The 17,223-nt window shown below is 37.5% G+C and overlaps 2 protein-coding genes across 2 annotated transcripts; one reads left to right on the top strand and one right to left on the bottom strand.

Annotated features, from left to right (window-relative positions):
* Positions 1–1,534: 1,534 nt before the first annotated feature.
* Positions 1,535–6,666, bottom strand: LOC127425428 (cartilage-associated protein-like). The gene is made up of 7 exons (XM_051671443.1): positions 6,097–6,666; positions 5,588–5,737; positions 3,578–3,749; positions 3,370–3,498; positions 2,354–2,499; positions 2,178–2,264; positions 1,535–1,837 (listed from the first exon to the last, which is right to left on the bottom strand). Exons 1-7 carry the CDS (start codon positions 6,649–6,651, stop codon positions 1,787–1,789), a joined length of 1,290 nt encoding a protein of 429 aa, XP_051527403.1. The 5' UTR covers positions 6,652–6,666; the 3' UTR covers positions 1,535–1,786.
* Positions 6,667–7,726: 1,060 nt separating this feature from the next.
* On the top strand, positions 7,727–15,647 carry LOC127425413 (peptidyl-prolyl cis-trans isomerase FKBP9-like). The gene is made up of 10 exons (XM_051671415.1): positions 7,727–8,117; positions 9,038–9,183; positions 10,796–10,985; positions 11,370–11,515; positions 11,596–11,785; positions 11,995–12,140; positions 12,281–12,467; positions 13,248–13,393; positions 13,981–14,144; positions 14,257–15,647. The coding sequence occupies exons 1-10, from the start codon at positions 7,915–7,917 to the stop codon at positions 14,434–14,436; spliced, it is 1,698 nt and encodes a 565-aa protein (XP_051527375.1). The 5' UTR covers positions 7,727–7,914; the 3' UTR covers positions 14,437–15,647.
* The last annotated feature ends 1,576 nt before the right edge of the window (positions 15,648–17,223 follow it).

Genomic DNA, 17,223 nt, shown 5'->3' with positions numbered 1-17,223 from the left:
TACATGTGATTTTTTTTCATTTTTTATTTTTAATAAATTTGCAAAGATTTCAAACAATCTTCTTTCACATTGTCATTATGGGGTATTGTTTGTAGAATTTTGAGGAAAATAATTAATTTAATCCATTTTGGAATAAGGCTGTAACATAACAAAATGTGGAAAAAGTGAAGCGCTGTGAATACTTTCCAGATGCACTGTATACGTTGCTCCAAAATTTTTACATATCTGTCTGCATTCATGGTGTTCTCACAGATGTGCGAGTTACCCATGCCATGGGCACTGACACACCCCTGGCCCATACAGACACTGGCTTTTGGACCTGACGCTAATAACAGCTTGGATGGCCCTTTTCCTCTTTGGCCCGCATAACACAACAGCTTTGTTTTTCAAAAACTTAAATGTGGACTCATCAGACCAAAAAACACAGTTCCACTGTTCTACTTTCCATCTAAGATGAGACCGGGCCCAGAGAAGTTGGCAGCACTTCTGGACAGTGTTGATGTAGGGCTTCTGCTTTGCATAGTAAAGTCTTAACTTGCATTTGTGGATGCAGCGGTGAGTGGTGTTGACTAACAAAGGATTACTAAAGTAATCCCAAGCCCATATTCATGATATTCATTACAGATGAATGACGTTTTTTAAGACAGTGACGTCTGAGGGATCAGAGATCACGCGCATTCAGAAATGGTTTTTGGAGATTTGACCAGATTCCTTGAATCTTGTAACTATATTATGCACTGTAGAGGGACAAAAAAATGCCAAAAATCCTTTCAATTTGTCTTTGGGGAACATTGTTCTCAAAGTGCTGAAGCATCTGTTGGCAAATTGACAAGTCTTGAACGATCCTTGCTCTTGAAGGACTAGGCTGTTTTTGGAGGCAGTATACAATACTATAACTTGATTGCCTCACTTGTTTAACATCTCCTGTTTCACATCGCCTTGTTATTTCAACTCGTCAAATTGTTATTAATCTTAAATTGCTCGTCTCAACTTTTTTGGAGCGTGTTGCAATCATCTGATTAGAAAATACTGTACATTTTCAAAAAACAATAAAATTCACAAGGTAAAACATCATATAATGTGTAGTTGTAGTCCTTTCAATATAGCAAATGGTGAATATAATTTACAAATCACTCCTTTTTGTTTTTATTAGGATTTTTCATACTGTCCCAACTTTTTTGGAATTGCGGTTGTACATGAGTTTGCATGATTTCATTTGTAGTCCTAAACTTTTACATATATTTTGACATATGGACAAATAAACATTTGCTAAGTTATCAGCGACATAGTTAAGCCATTATTTGGTACGAAAAGACTGTGTTAGGCTTGTCAAAAATTGGAAAGATCAAAGACTATATTTGGGGATAGTTCACCCAAAAATGAAAATTGTCTCATCATTTACTCCCCCTCATGCCATCCCAGATGTGTAAGACTTTCTCTCTTCTGGTGAACAGAAATTAATATTTTTAGAAGAATATCTCAGTTCTGTAGGTCTCTAAATAAAATGAGTTTAAATTCAAAATAGGAAAGCACATAATATTTAAAAGACCCTTTATTAAAACAGTCCAACCAACAAATAAAAACACGGCAGTGATTTCTGATATGACAGTGAATGATCAGAGTATTCATTATCTTTTTGAACATTTGCGTTGTGAACAATTTGTACTTTGGTACTGTTATCACCAATCCCAAAATAAATACAAGAGGGCAAAATTGTACAGTACTGAAAATACCTTTGTGACATTTTTCACACTCTTCAATGTTTTTTCAGTGCACATTCAACATTTTAATCTTCCTCAGCAATAAGGTATTCATCAAGAAACTCTAAAACTTCACCCTGGAACAAAAGAGGGGTTGGAGAAAGAGGGAGGCAGAGAGAATGGTTGAATCAAAATCTAATCTTCTAATTTTACAAGCAATCATTTCACTGCACTCCAATCGAGCAACGCTTTCGATTAAATATTTTCCGCCACTAGAGGGCGCAGCAAAGCCGTAAATATTGAATCCACCACAGGTTTACCCTGTAAGCATGGGCTACACCCCAGTGGTCAAAAGTATTATTACAACTACTTCTCTGAATATTTGTAAAACAGATACACACACGTGAATATTCAACAAACTATTGAATAAAAAAAAATAAAAAAAACACACACACACAAACACTGGGCAAATGTTACCTCATCATCATCATGCAGGAGCTTCTGTCTGGCAAATTCAAGCAGCTGCAGCTGTAATGTTGTCTGATTGTGGTACCGTACTGCCTCCTGTCAACATTTGAGGACACATTATCAGTAAAATATCAGACATTGAAAGGTAACTGCTTATGAAGTGGGATTTGATTTGAGGCACTCACCACTCTAGGCAAGAAGTCCTCCACAGTGAGACCAAATTTATCTCTATGGTAGCGATAATACTCCACATTATTCTTCATCACCTCATCATTGGGATCAAAGAGCATGTAGCTGGCCACACATGGTACAGCATTCTTCAAATCATTCACTGAAGGAGATTGAAGAAATAATTCACATTCAAGATTCACATATATAGTTTAAAGGAATAGTTTACCCAAAAATGAAAATTCTCTTCATCATTTACTCATCCTCATGCCATCACAGATATGTATGATTTGTATCAGAATCAGAATCAGAATGAGCTTTATTGCCAAGTATGCTTACACATACAAGGAATTTGTCTTGGTGACAGAAAGAGTGTATGAACACAATCAAAGATTTTTAGAAGAATATTTCAGCTCTGTAATTCCAAACAATGCAAGTGAATGGTGGCCAGAACTTTGAAGGTCCAAAAAGCAAATAAAGGCCACATAAAATTAATTCATATGACACCAGGGATAAAATCCATGTCTTTAGAAGTAATATTTAAGTCATTTTTTACTATAAATTCTCCTCCTGCCCAGTAGGTGGCGATAAGAACAAAGCAAACCAGCAAAAAAAAAAAAGAAAAAAAAGAAGAAGAATGTGAAAGTGGAGGAGATTTATAGTAAAAATGTAAAAGACTTATTATTTAAATTTAAAAGACTTAAATATGTATCTGTTTCTCATCCACACCTATCATATCGCTTCTGAAGACATGGATTTAACCACTGGAGTCATTTGAATTACTTTTATGCTGCCTTTATGTGCTTTTTGGACCTTCACATTTCTGGCCACCATTCACTAGCATTGTATGGACCTACAGAGCTGAAATATTCTTCAAAAAATCTTCATTTCTGTTCAGCAGAAGAAAGAAAGTCATACACATCTGGGATGGCATGAGGGGGAGTAAATGAGAAAATTTTACATTTTGGATGAACTATCCCTTTAAGCTGGGATATCAAATCTTCAACTTTAAACAGAGAATCTTTAGACTTACATTTATAATAGGCAAACTGGAGATAGTGGTACATAGTTGCCACAAACTTCTCAACAACAAATCCACCAACAACTGGTGTCAGTTCACTCTCACAGCGAACCTTTCTCTCCAGAATCTCAGTGTAATGATCTACAGAGAGAAAAAACAGACAAGAAAAGTAACATTGATGTATCATTGCTATGTTTCAAAACAACGGGTATGTGCCAACCTGCAATGGAGGGGTAAAAGTCTTTGAAGTCTTTGATCTGTCTGGATCCCTCTGAAGCTGCGATGCACTCATCAAACACCTTGAAAAAGTCTCGAAGTGCCAACTCCATATCTGACACAGATGTCCTGAAGTTATCACCATTGTATGCCCGGACAGCCCGAATGAACAGCATCTGAATAAGTTGACAACTACCATTAAGCATGAAGCCCCATTAATTACATATAACACATTTATTACAATTCTATACATTTAAAGGGATAGTTCACCCAAAAATGAAAATACTGTCATACCATTTAACCCAAAACAATCAAGATGTTGTAGCGCCGTTGTTGTTGTGCCTAATATTCATTTTGATAGCATTGTTAAAGATAAATGTTACTTTGTACAACCTTCACATTGCATGCCTTCAGAGGTGATGGGAAGTTTACTCGGAATTGCTGTCCGGTGACAAAACATGAGGACAATTGCGTTTCAGACCGTACATGGAATGGCGAGTTACGGGATTTAAGCAGTTTCAGACATTTCAGTGTGGACGAGTAACTTTTGGAAAACGCTTGAAAACGGCAGTGTGGACGGTGAGCGTTTCAAAAATGAAAACTGCATTTTCAAATGTATCCGGATTATTATGGACGTAACGTCAGTCACCATTCACTTTGATTTAAGAAAAAAGTTGCAATGAAAGTGAATGGTGACTGAGTCTGTCTAACATTTTTTGTTATTTCATAACAAATTTCAATGATGACAGAATTTTCCTTTTGGGGGGAATCAAAACTTTAATTAAGCTTGGATCGCACAGTAAAACAGTAAAATATCTGATGCCAATGCAATGTATATTAATGTCATTTAAATCACGTTTACATCACTGACATTGTAATTGTAAGTGTAATTTGTTTGGTTTACATCGCTAACATTGGTGCATTAACCATTTTAGGCAGAAGGGCAGAAATGTTTACTTAAGAACTACTTTGTAAACTATAAAAAGTGGTAACCTGCGATTGTTTCCTTCAGAGGTTATTTCTCCGTGATCTAACCCTTAAAATTGGTTTTGATTGTGTAACTTAATGCATTCCGGTTGATTCAGTGATGTTAAATAATATTTTGGAGTTCAGTTAATTTAGATGTTACCACATGTAGCACATTTATAAAATGTTAAATAAAAATGTGCTTCATGTGGTAACATATAAATTAACTGGTTTGATTAAAGTCAAAACATTATTTAACGTCACTAAATCAACCTTAATCCAATAGGTTACACCAACAAAATAAATGTTAAGGGTTAGATCAGAAATAGAAATAGCTCCTTAGGGTAACAATTGGAGGTTAACACTTTTTTTTTTAATCCCCTTTTTCTCCCAATTTGAAATACCCAATTCCCACTATTTAGTAGGTCCTCATGGTGGTGTGGTTACTCACCTCAAGCCGGGTGGTGGAGGACAAGTCTCAGTTGCCTCCGCTTCTGAGACCGTCAATCCATGCATCTTATCACGTGGTTCGCTGTGCATGACACCGCGGAGAGTCACAGTACATGGAGGCTCATGCTACTCTCTGCGATCCACACACAACTTACCACGTGCCCCATTGAGAGCGAGAACCACTAATCGCGGCCACAAGGAGGTTACCCCATGTGACTCTACCCTCCCTAGCAACCGGGCCAATTTGGTTGCTTAGGAGAACTGGCTTGAGTCACTCAGCATGCCCTGGATTCGAACTCGCGACTCCAGGGGTGGTAGTCAGCGTCAATACTCGCTGAGCTACCCAGGCCCCTAAGGAGGTTAACACATTTTAAAGGTAGACTGACATTTATTTTCAGTGTATCAATGCTTGACATTATGTGAGGATTTGATTTCCCAGCAATATATTCCCCCATTTTATGTATGAATACAGGGGATAATCAAGACTAACAAGTACAATCACCCTAGCCCCCTACATCCCACCCCCAACTGCTTTACAATACCCCCCCAAGTACAATCACCCTAGCCCCCCCCCCCCTTGTATGAACAGATGTCTTGCCTCATATGACTTAGTCTCCAGGTCTTTCATATGTTCCTCAGACCCAGGTAAGCTCTTGTAATAGTTCATGTTCCTCTGCATCATCTCATCATCTGGATGCTTCAAGAGGAAAGTGTGCGCAGCAGACACAGCCTTAGCCAAGTTATCACTCTGAAAAAAAAAATCATAATAATCCATTGTGTTAAAAACCAAAACCCCAACACAAGACTTAATAACCAAAAATTCCCCAAAACACCATGGTACTATCATTTTTTTGGACATAGTATTCTTTGAAGTAGATTATTTATAGTACCATTGTATATGTCAAAATACCATGGTATTGCCATTACTGTACCATGGTACTGCCACAGACAGTACGTTTTTGTAAGTGTATGCAACCATAAAACATTCAAATATTAACCTCAGGAGTGCCATACACGTAACATTACTGTTTAAACTGATGTTGGTTTTTAAGAATAGCCTACAGTAAGCCTAGAGTAAGAGTGAAAGTTTATGTACTGTAGACTCACTTTAAAGTAGGCAAACTGCAGAAACTTGTAGGGTTCCCGTTTCTCAAACTCCTCGATGGTTTCACGGCTGGGCATCGTCTGTCTGAAGGCTGGTAACCCCTGTTTACATCGCTTCAGACATTGCGCCCGCTTCATCACATTACCGAAGGCGTGCAGCTCGGGGAACTCGGTGAAGCGCGTCTCGTCGTCGAGGCGCACCGTGCTGCAGTTTAGGTTGCAGAAGGCCTCGCTGTCCCGGAGCAGCCGGTACAGCCGAAGACTCACTTCCAGAAACTCCACAGTCTCTGGCCACTTTTCCTCATTGTACTTGTCTAGTGCGTGGCGATACGCCGATTCGAGAGGCATCAGCTCATGTCGCGGGAAACTGCGGAAATTGTATTTTTCATACTGTGCAAGAACGCAAAAACAAAAACAGAATAAAAGAAATAAGAGCCTCAGGCAGTGCAACGAGGAGGCCATGGTCCCGTTTGGGAATCCCATGCATGAGTTTAGAAAAGGAGCAAGAACCGCCTGCAACCTCTCCACGTCCCCAAAGTGAGCCCATCCCTTCCCCATATACGACAAAAGAAAAGAGATTGCACTGATTTGATTTCTGCTCTACAAAGGACTGAAAAACAGAAAAGAACCAAAATAGCGATTAAATAACCAAGTACCAGCTATCATGAGGCATTAAAGGAAGATTCCAGGTATAAGCTCAATCAACAGCATATGTGGCATAATGTTGATTAGGCCTACCGCAAATAATCATTTCGAATTTTCCCTCCTTTTAATTAAAAAAAGCAAACATTTTGGTTACAGTGATACACTTACAATGGAAGTGAATGGGGCCAATTTCTGGAGGGTTTAAAGGCAGATATGTGAAGCTTAGCATTTTATAAAAGCACTTAGATTAATGCTTCTGTTAAAACTCGTGTATTATTTGAGCTGTAAAATAGTCTAAATTGTCATTGTTGCGGTCATTTTAGTTTTATTGGGTTTACGGCGTTACGTCGCCATGGCAAGAAGTTGTAAAAATGGATATAACTTTACACAAAAATGGTTAGTATAGTGATTTCATCACACTAAAATCATTTTAATATGCTTATCGTTTACATCTTGTGGCTATACGTTTGAAACAGTGAGTATTTTAACGTTTATGGATTGGCCCCCATTCACTTCCATTGAAAGTGCCTCACTGTAACCCAGAGTTTTACTCTTTTTATTTTTTAAGGAAATGAGGGACAAGTCGAAATGACTTTTTTGTGGTAATCAACATTATGCCACAAATGCTGTCGACTGAGCTCAACTTGCATTGAACCCTGAATATTCCTTTTAAATGTAGCTGGTCAAAGTGAATAAATGTATTGGATGTAAGAAGAATAGCTTGTATCTTATACTGTATAACATAAACCTTTATTAAAGCCTATTTCACTATAATACAGGCACCTGAGGGGAATGTAGAACTGGTTTAAAATATGTAAAGCAACAAAGGACGTCTTGCACTGCGTGATGGGCCTTCTACAATTACTTGCTCATAAAACCCCCATCAAAGTTTGAGCCGCCCCTCTCTGTGCCACGTAGAAGGCATTCCAGCCTCTAGGCCTGTGTTTCCGCATTTCCTGAGCAAAATCGAGCCCTTTCCTGCGCATTCTCCGTGTAAAGTGACACCACTGGACACATAGGAAGAAGTTAGAGGGAGTTTGAAGAGCCGTTCAGCGTTACCACGTCTACACACTTCCCCCTCTCAATCATAGCGTGTGAGAGGGTTTGAGGAAACTCTGCTGCAGCTCATCGCAGGAGAGGATCAACCAGCCTTTTGCAAGAAAACATAGACGTAAGATGACACGGTTAATGCTAAATATGATTCTTTTAGCTTTCCTAGTGACTTTCGTAGCGTGCAAAGCGCCGCCTGTACCGTTAGATGACATCGTGATAGAGAAGACTTCCACTCCGGAGCGCTGTGAGCGGGCGGTGAAATCGGGAGACTTCGTTCGCTACCATTACATCGGCATGTTCCCCGATGGAAAGAAGTTTGACTCTAGGTTAGTGCAAGATCTATGTTTGAGCTAAATTGGTCATCTTCTCACCAGGCCTAAAGCCATGCGTAGAAACCCTGTTTTTAATCTGTTGACCCCAGAGCCACGCAGGCAAAGATTTGCCACCTTTGGGAACTATTCTCAACCATGCAAACATTTGCTTTGGCAAAAACCATTATCTGAATTCACAACTTATGCAAAGCAATGTTACAATTTGCAAATATATTTATTATAATGAATTAACAGTGTTGGGTGTAATTGGATAAAAATTGTATTAAAGATTAGTTACTGTAATCTAACTACTTTTTGGCACAAAAAGATGTATAATACACTACATTTTTGTAATCAGATTACAGTTATTGATTTTCAGTGAAAGTGCATTACTTGTTACAAATATTTCTAAAAAATATATTATTTATGTGTATTACAATTAAAATGTAAATTCATGTTTATATGTAGGCCTATTGTATGTCTGTTTGCATTTCTGTGACAGGTAAAGGAGAAAATGGACATTATTTTGGATTTGTTGATCAGAAAAATGTAAATGTTTGTGACAACTGTTTTAGAAAGTAACTTACATTTTAAAATGAATACTTTTCCAATGAAGTAATCAGTAAAGTAATCTGATTACAGTTTTTAGAGAAGTATTTAGTAACTTGTTGGGAATTATTTTTTGTAGCTTACCCAACACGGCAAATGAATGAATGAATGAATGAATAAATATGGGTAAGAGAAAGGGGAATGACTAATTTTTAATATATGAAACACACAGAGCAAAAAAAATAGTTCCTCAGGTTTGTTCAACATGGTCAGCATCCCTTTTATGAAATCAAAATGGATTATAAAAAATCAATCAAATGGTGGATATAGTATTACAAATAAAAACTTAACTAAATGTTTTTGTTAATGTGTGTGTCTGTTTGCAGTTATGACCGTGGCACCACCTATAATGTGTTTGTTGGTCAGAAGAAGTTGATCGCTGGGATGGACAAAGCTTTATTGGGCATGTGTGTTAACGCAAGATGGATGATCAAAATCCCTCCTCAGCTTGCCTACGGGAAGGAAGGTTATGGTAAGCACAGCTCTTTGTTTACCACATTAGCATAGATACATGTCAGCAATAGGCTATTTTGTTAAGTAAATATCTGTCTGTGTTGATGCTTTCAACACATTTACATTTAAACAGCAAATGCCATTAGGTAACATCTGTGAGCCTCATTGAGACCTACAATACCCATGATTCTCTTGAACTCCTGCTGAGTCAGAGAGGTTCATGGGAGCTCAGGGTGGAGAGAGAGAGAGAGAGAGAGAGACTGAGATGAATGAATGGGGTGTGAACGCTCACAGTGCTTTAGGGAAGAATGTTGAGCCCTGTCCACTTGTTGGAACTAGTTGTGAAAATAGTGTGTGCGTCTGCCCAATACAGCTGTAAGAATCAGTGAACAAACACAGATGTGTATCCTTTCACTGCACGTGACCACAATAGATTGAAATTATTCTTAAAGGGATAGTTCACCCAAAAAATTTAATTATCATAATTATCATAAATAAATGTCTTCAGTTACAGCACATTTCATTAGCGTTGGGGTTAGTGTTCAGGTTAGCGCCATGATGATACAATTCGACCCTATGCTACACTTGAGGGTGGTCATTGGTATAATTTGGGGGGGGTCTAAGCCCACCCAGCATCCCCTAAGATCCAATCCTGATCTATATACAAGAAATCTGCCTGGATGAGCCATAGACATGCACAATAAACAAACAAGGAAAGCACTGTGCGTTAAAGAGATGGGAACTATACAGAATATTATTCATAAATCCACCATGAATTGGCACAGTTTAAAGAAATACAGTAAAAATAAACATGAAAAACACATTCTACTTACAACAAAGTGTAAACAGATTAAAAAGAGTTGATCTATGATTGAAAAGTATAGTTAATCATTAAGTTGTTAAATTTCTAATTAGTTAAAGGCATGGTTCACCCAAAAATTAAAATTCACTGATCATTTACTTACCCTCATGCCATCCCAGTTGTACAGTATATGAATTTCTTTCTTCTGCTGAATGCAAATGAAGATTTTTAGAAGACTATCTGAGCTCTGTAGGTCCTCACAATGCAAGTGAATGGGTACCAACATTTTGAAGCTCCAAAAGGACATAAAGGCAGCATGAAAGTAATCCATATGTCTCCAGTGGTTAAATCCATATCCTCAAAAAAGATATGATATGTGTGGGTGAGAAACAGATCAATATTTAAGTCCTTTTTTACTATAAATCTCCAATTTAACTTTTGTTTTTGCCAATTCACATTCTTTGTGCATATCGCCACCTACTGGGCAGGGAGAACAATCAATAGTTAAAAAAGAAAAAAAAAAAAGGACTTAAATATTAATCTTATTGATTCTTATGGATTACTTTTATGCTGCCTTTATATGCTTTTTGAAACTTCAAACTTCTGGCCACCATTCACTTGCAGTCTTACAGTGTTGAGATATTCTACTAAAAATCTTAGTTTGTGTTCAGTAGAAGAAAGAAAGTCATTCATATCTGGGATGGCATGAAAGTGTGTAAATGATGAGAGAATTTTCATTTTTGGATGAACTGTCCCTTTAAAAGATTTTCAGAGTGGCCATTCTGGTTTGCTTTTTTTCTCACAATATGTATTTGTCATTCCATGTCAGGCGACATCATCCCCCCAGATTCCATCCTTCACTTTGATGTGTTAATGTTAGACATTTGGAACACAGAGGACAAGGTGCAGATACAGACCTACTATAAGCCAGAGAGCTGTGGGCGCACTGTGCAAGTGTCTGATTATGTGCGTTACCACTATAATGGCACTCTGCTTGATGGCACGCTTTTCGACTCCAGGTGAGATGAATCAATCCACACTAACATAACTTAAGATCAACCAATAAACACTCAGAAAAGAGCTAATAAATACAGTTCAGAGTTGGGAGGACCATTTTTGCATAAGCTATGTAATATAATGACTGAGGTAAATTAACAACTGTTAAATCTCTTTAATGAATATCCTTGAGGGAACTGTTTGGGAACCATTTCACATCTCTTTTATGCATAAAATATTAAATATATATTATTATTATAGAATTAAAATATTTAAAAAGTATGTCTCCTAAGTCTACTTATGTTTTTTTTATTATTATTATTATTTATTAATACTTTTTTCCTTATGGATGTCTCAGATCTAATTTGCAGTTCCTGATTAGTTATTCTGATTCTTTTATTCTGCAGTCACACACGCATGCGCACCTATGACACTTATGTTGGGATTGGCTGGCTCATTGCGGGAATGGACCAGGGGCTTTTGGGAATGTGTGTGGGAGAAAAACGCATAATCACCATGCCACCCGTCCTTGGCTATGGAGAGAATGGGGATGGTGAGTATAATTTTATAAATATAAAGAGTATTTATATGTGTAAAACAAGTGTTACAACATCTGTTTATCTTGTTCTACAGGAAGTGACATCCCTGGTCAGGCCTCTCTAGTCTTTGATGTGGTTCTGCTGGACCTTCATAACCCCAAAGATGAAATCACTGTAGAGGTGCAATACCTTCCAGATCCCTGTCCACGCAAAAGCAAAGTTGGAGACTTCATGCGTTACCATTATAATGGAACCCTGCTGGACAGGACATTCTTTGACTCCAGGTAAATCCCCTGTAGTTTAGTTATTGTAGTTTTACAGTGCACTAATGGCAGGGACAATCTCCCTAGAGAAAGCTTGACTTAAGTGATTTTCTCAAAGACAGTAGGGCAGGAGTAAAACCTCAGATGCCCCATTTAGGATCAAGCCTGAACTAGTAGCCTAACGTCACATAATGTGTCAATGCTTCTGTTTGTGTTGTTGTATGTTTCAGTTACTCGAGGAATCGTACATATGACACATACATTGGTAAAGGGTATGTGATCGCAGGAATGGACCAGGGGCTCCTAGATGTGTGTACTGGAGAGCGCAGGAGGATAACTATCCCACCACACCTGGCATATGGAGAGGAGGGCACAGGTGGGCATTATGTGCATTTGCATTTACAGCTATGAATGCACTGTATGATCACTTTTGTGGTAGTTAAAACTGAAAAAAGAATATAAAGTTTACTTTTCTCTTTATAAATCTGTATAAATCTCTTTTAATCCCTTATACAGGAACTAAGATCCCTGGCTCAGCTGTGCTAGTGTTTGATGTCCACATTATTGATTTCCACAACCCATCTGACAAGGTTGAGATCACCAGTGTGAAGCCAGAGAATTGTACCTACAATGCAAAACGTGGTGACTTTGTTAAATACCACTACAACGCTACTCTCATGGATGGCACTCATATTGGCTCTACGTAAGTCTATCTATCCATCCATCCTTTCATCAATCCATCCATCCGTCCAATAGCTTTTTCAACTTAACATCACAAGTTTAATCATATAATTTCTAAATAATGAGGGTAAAAAGGAATGGTAATTAAAGGAATATTTGGGGTTCAATAAAAGTTAAGCTCAATCGACAGCAACTGTGGCATAGATTTGATTACCACAAAAATCCTAAAGAATATCCTTTTCTTTAAAAAAGCAAAAATCTGAATTACAGTGAGGCACTGACAGTGGAAGTGAATGGAAGTATATATTTAAAAGGTATAGCCACAAGACATAAAATGTGTGTTAACATGATTATAGTGTGATAAAATCACTTACTAACCATTTCTGTGTAAAGTTATAGCCAATTTTACAACTTTGTTGCCATAACGATGTAATCTCAACAAACCCTAAAATGACTGTAAAAATGACGATTTAAACAACTTTACAGCTCAGATAATACATGAGTTTTAACAGAAGAATTCATGTAAGTGCTTTTATAAAATTATCTGGTTCACATTTCTGCCTTTCAACCCTCCAAAAATTGGCCCCATTCACTTCCATTGTAAGTGCCTCACTGTAACCTCAATGTTTGCTTTTTTTTTTTTTTTTTTTTTTGTAAAGAAATTTTTGTGGTGATCAATATTATGCCACAAATGCTGTCGACTGAGCTTAACTTGTACTGAACCTGGAATATTCCTTTAATGTGTTTAGAAATGTTTATGTCTAAATTCATGTTTTACAACTGTGTTTGTGTATAATTGTAGGCACACCTTTGGCAAAACATATAATGTGGTTCTTGGAGCTGGACAAGTGGTCATAGGCATGGAAGAAGGGCTTTTGGGAATGTGTGTTGGAGAGAAGCGCAGGCTAGTTATTCCACCTCACCTTGGCTATGGAGAGATGGGAGTTGGTAAGATACTGTTCTCACAGACACAACTCACAAATACATATAATTCAAAATATATACATAATTCAAATCCCCCTTGTCACTGTATTTGATTCTGAAGAAAATGTACCTAGAGCCCCAAGTCAGACAAGTCAGTTATATTGCAATTTGTAACCCACTAGAGGGAGCCAATAGAACCATGCAAATTAATTTTCTAACAACCTGTGATAACACACTCCTTTGGGATGAATTGGAACATTGATTAAGAAGCAGGCCCCTCTGCCCAACATCAGCGCCTCACCTAACTGGTGCTCTTGCATCTAAATGAAAACAAATCCCTGCAGCCATGTTGTAACATCTAGTGGAAAGTCTTCCCAGAAGAGTGGGTGCTGTTATGGCAGCAAAGGGAGGACAAACTCCCAATTAATGGATGATTTTGAAATCAAAAACAGAAGTGTTTGGGTGGCCACATACTTTTGGCCATATAATTGAATAATGATAAGATGGTCCAAGGTACAAGCAGCTCTAGTCATCCAGTTCAAAACTCTCTAGTGCACACTAACAGAATATTTGCCATGCTTTCCTAAAGTATGTACCATTTCTTTGCTCAGATGGGGAGGTCCCTGGCAGTGCTGTGCTGGTTTTTGATGTTGAGATGATGGAGCTGGAGGAGGGTCTTCCTGAGGGCTACATGTTTGTGTGGAACAATGATGTCTCACCTGACCTTTTCAGTGAAATGGACAAGAACAAAGACTCACAAGTGGACCCTAATGAGGTATATTGCATGTGACTGTATGTTTGTGTGTGTACATGATACATTTGCAAATAGTTTAATTCTGCTTCCCTTCTTCATTTTCCTCTTCTTGTTTGACTGTCCCTTTCTACAGTTTTCAGAATACATACTCCAGCAGGTGGAAGAGGGCAAAGGTCGTCTGGCGCCAGGTTTTGAAGCTCAACGCATCATAGAGAACATGTACGGTAACCAGGACCGCAACAAGGATGGGCGAATCACAGAGGATGAGTTTAAACTCAAGGCAGATGAAACAGCCACTCATGATGAGTTATGAGGTCGGACTCTGGGATGGAGGGTCGTGATTGGTTGGGTGGTTGATTATTATAATAAGTGGGAGGGGGGAAATTATGTTGAATTTGCCAGTGAAGTGTCACTCAGTGCTGTTGATGTTAACTTTTGATGTTTGAGAGAAGTGTGGATGTATGGGTGTGCTTGATTTTGTTTATATATGATTTTTTTTTGTACATGTCTGAGTGTTTGAAAGAATCTGGATTGATACAAATGTGCAAAATGTTACTTTGTAAAAAATATCCCTTATAATAAACACATTCCAACCCCTAATAGGTTTAACAATTTTCAATGTCACTACTATTTTATTACTATAAAATATACATTGAATAAATGGTGACTTGCAATTGTTACCTCAAAGATCTTTTCCTACATGATCGAACCCATAAAAATTACTTTTGTTGGTGTAACCAAATTTTTTAGGCTGAACTGTGGTGCATTTTTGGGCTGCCACTTGCAATTTTTCACATTCAAATTAAAAGCTTACCATTCACACATACTATGGACTAATTGCAAACATAATGTAGATGTTTACAATCTTATGATAAATAAAATGTTTTGTTGTTGTTGTCCTAACTTTGTAAGCATGTAATTCGGTTCTGTTTGCTCTATCTCCCAGCAAAAGTCTTATTTCATTCCACTAGATGGCAGCAAGTACTAGGAATGTTTTTCTCTCTATCGCCTTCCATCACAAAATGCAGATCTGAAATGTAGGTGGAGCTCTAACACATTTTAACCCTCACAGATATGCTCTTCCTTAGATTTCAGCCTAATTTTCAGTTCATGCACTACCCCTATTGTTTCGTAGAATATCTTGGCCTCTGAGTGGACTAGAAGCTCAATCCAGGTGTCATTAGAATGCAAAGATCCTTCCATTTGCAATGATATATAACATTTTATCAGTAAAATATTTTTCTGATGATTTGTTTAGCATGCTTGTCCTGCTGGACTGTATATTTTGTTCAGGACATTTAAGATATAACATTGGATTATTCACCCAAGCAGGCTCACAGAAAAGTAAAAAATGGCTCATTTTTGAGAAAACAGCCTAAGGTAAGAGCAGATATAATGTTTGTGGCTACGTGTGGCTTACAGCAGCAGTGATCAGCACATAAAAGAGACATTTGTATTTGATGTCTTAACAGAAATCATATTTCACTTTGTGATTCTTTTGAAAATCTTTCAAACTGTGGTATTAGGGAAACAAAATAAACTGTACAGTCATATTCCTAAGAATGGGGGCTTTCATTTGATATATGACTTGTCCATTTAAGTGCTAAGTGAAAGACTTCTATATTCATATGAATATTTCTACCACATTACCTCTACGGGGCGCTTATTTGCAACGCAGATGTTTTCATCCCATATTTTGTTATTTTATGTAACATAGATGCAAAAGTGATGATCGACTATGAAAAGTTCTGATTCTAAGCTTTCAAACGATACCCCATATGCCTGACTTATGTGTCCAGAGACTTTAATGTTTTAAGTGTAATCTCAGTTTGCGACATAGTGCTCCCCTTTGGGTGGGTCCATAGAGTTTAAGGGATTAAATAACATTTCTGATTTGAACCACATTTTATAGTATAATATAAAAATATAGTTTTTCCAAAGTCATGCACACCATATCATGTTTTGCTATGTTCATTTCTCCCACAGATTCCTTCAACAAATTCAACAGGTTATGTAAAAGCTTGCAGCTTCCTCTTCGATTAAGTAGTTGTATATGCTATAAAAAAGTGGTAACATTCAATTGTTTCCTTAAGGAGCTGTTTCTACTTTCTACTGTTTCTAATCCTTAAAATCAGGTTGTTTCAGTGATGTTAAATAATACTTCTTCAGACTTGAATAAAATTCATTTATTAGCTTTTATAATATTGTGGCTAGTAAGACATTTTGCCTTCAGGTAAAGGGATAGTTTACCCAAAAGTGAAAATGCTGTCATCATTCACTCACCCTCATGCCATCCCAGATGTGTTTGACTTTCTTTCTTCTGCTCAACACGAATATTTTTAGAAAAATATCTCAGCTCTGTAGGTCCATACAATGCAAGTGAATGGTGTCCAGAACTTTGAAGGTCCAAAAAGCATATAAAGGCAGCATAAAATTAATCTATATGACTTCAGTGGTTAAATCCATATCTTCAGAAGTGATATGATAGGTGTGGGTGAGAAACAGATAAATATTTAAATTCTTTCTTACTATCAATCTCCACTTTCACATTCTTCTTCTTTTGTTTTTGGTGATTCGCATTCTTTGTGCATATCGCCACCTACTGGGCAGGGAGGAGAATTTATGGTGAAAACTGACTTAAATATTGATCTGTTTCTCACCCACACCTATCATATCGATTCTGAAGACATGGATTTAACCACTGGAGTCTTATGGATTACTTTTATGCTGCCTTTATCTGTTTTATGGACCTTCAAAATTCTGGTCACTATTCACTTGCATTGTATGGACTTACAGAGCTGAAATATTCTTCAAAAAATCTTTTTTGTATTCAGCAGAAGAAAGTCATACAAATCTGGGATGGCATGAGGGTGAGTAAATGTTCATTTTGGGGTGTTTTTGTGATTAAATCAAGTGATTACATTTTTTAGATTTAGCTACCAGTAGTTCCCTTATGACTCAGTACACTTGACATTGCGCGCTAACGTGTATGGGAGTGTCCTTCCACAAGACCTAGTTGAAACCTCTCTACAATAACGGCAATATTCTAATATTGGCTATGGTTTTTGAGCCCCGCCTTTTTTAGGCACGAAGCTGTCCG

The sequence above is a fragment of the Myxocyprinus asiaticus genome, chromosome 34 (genome assembly GCF_019703515.2).
Source record: "Myxocyprinus asiaticus isolate MX2 ecotype Aquarium Trade chromosome 34, UBuf_Myxa_2, whole genome shotgun sequence".
Classification (NCBI taxonomy): Eukaryota; Metazoa; Chordata; class Actinopteri; order Cypriniformes; family Catostomidae; genus Myxocyprinus; species Myxocyprinus asiaticus.
The sequence above is the reverse complement of the archived record's forward strand: the minus strand, read 5'-3'. Positions and strand labels throughout refer to the sequence as shown.

Coding starts and splice junctions, on each gene's coding strand:
- LOC127425413 (XM_051671415.1), top strand. CDS start 7,915: ATGACACGGTTAATGCTAAATATGATTCTTTTAGCTTTCCTAGTGACT. Junction 12,141..12,280: donor ATATGGAGAGGAGGGCACAG/GTGGGCATTATG, acceptor TCCCTTATACAG/GAACTAAGATCCCTGGCTCA. Junction 14,145..14,256: donor CACAAGTGGACCCTAATGAG/GTATATTGCATG, acceptor CCCTTTCTACAG/TTTTCAGAATACATACTCCA.
- LOC127425428 (XM_051671443.1), bottom strand. CDS start 6,651: ATGGGGAAGGGATGGGCTCACTTTGGGGACGTGGAGAGGTTGCAGGCG. Junction 2,500..3,369: donor CCAGTTTGCCTATTATAAAT/GTAAGTCTAAAG, acceptor AATCTCCTTCAG/TGAATGATTTGAAGAATGCT. Junction 1,838..2,177: donor TCCTGCATGATGATGATGAG/GTAACATTTGCC, acceptor CTTTTGTTCCAG/GGTGAAGTTTTAGAGTTTCT.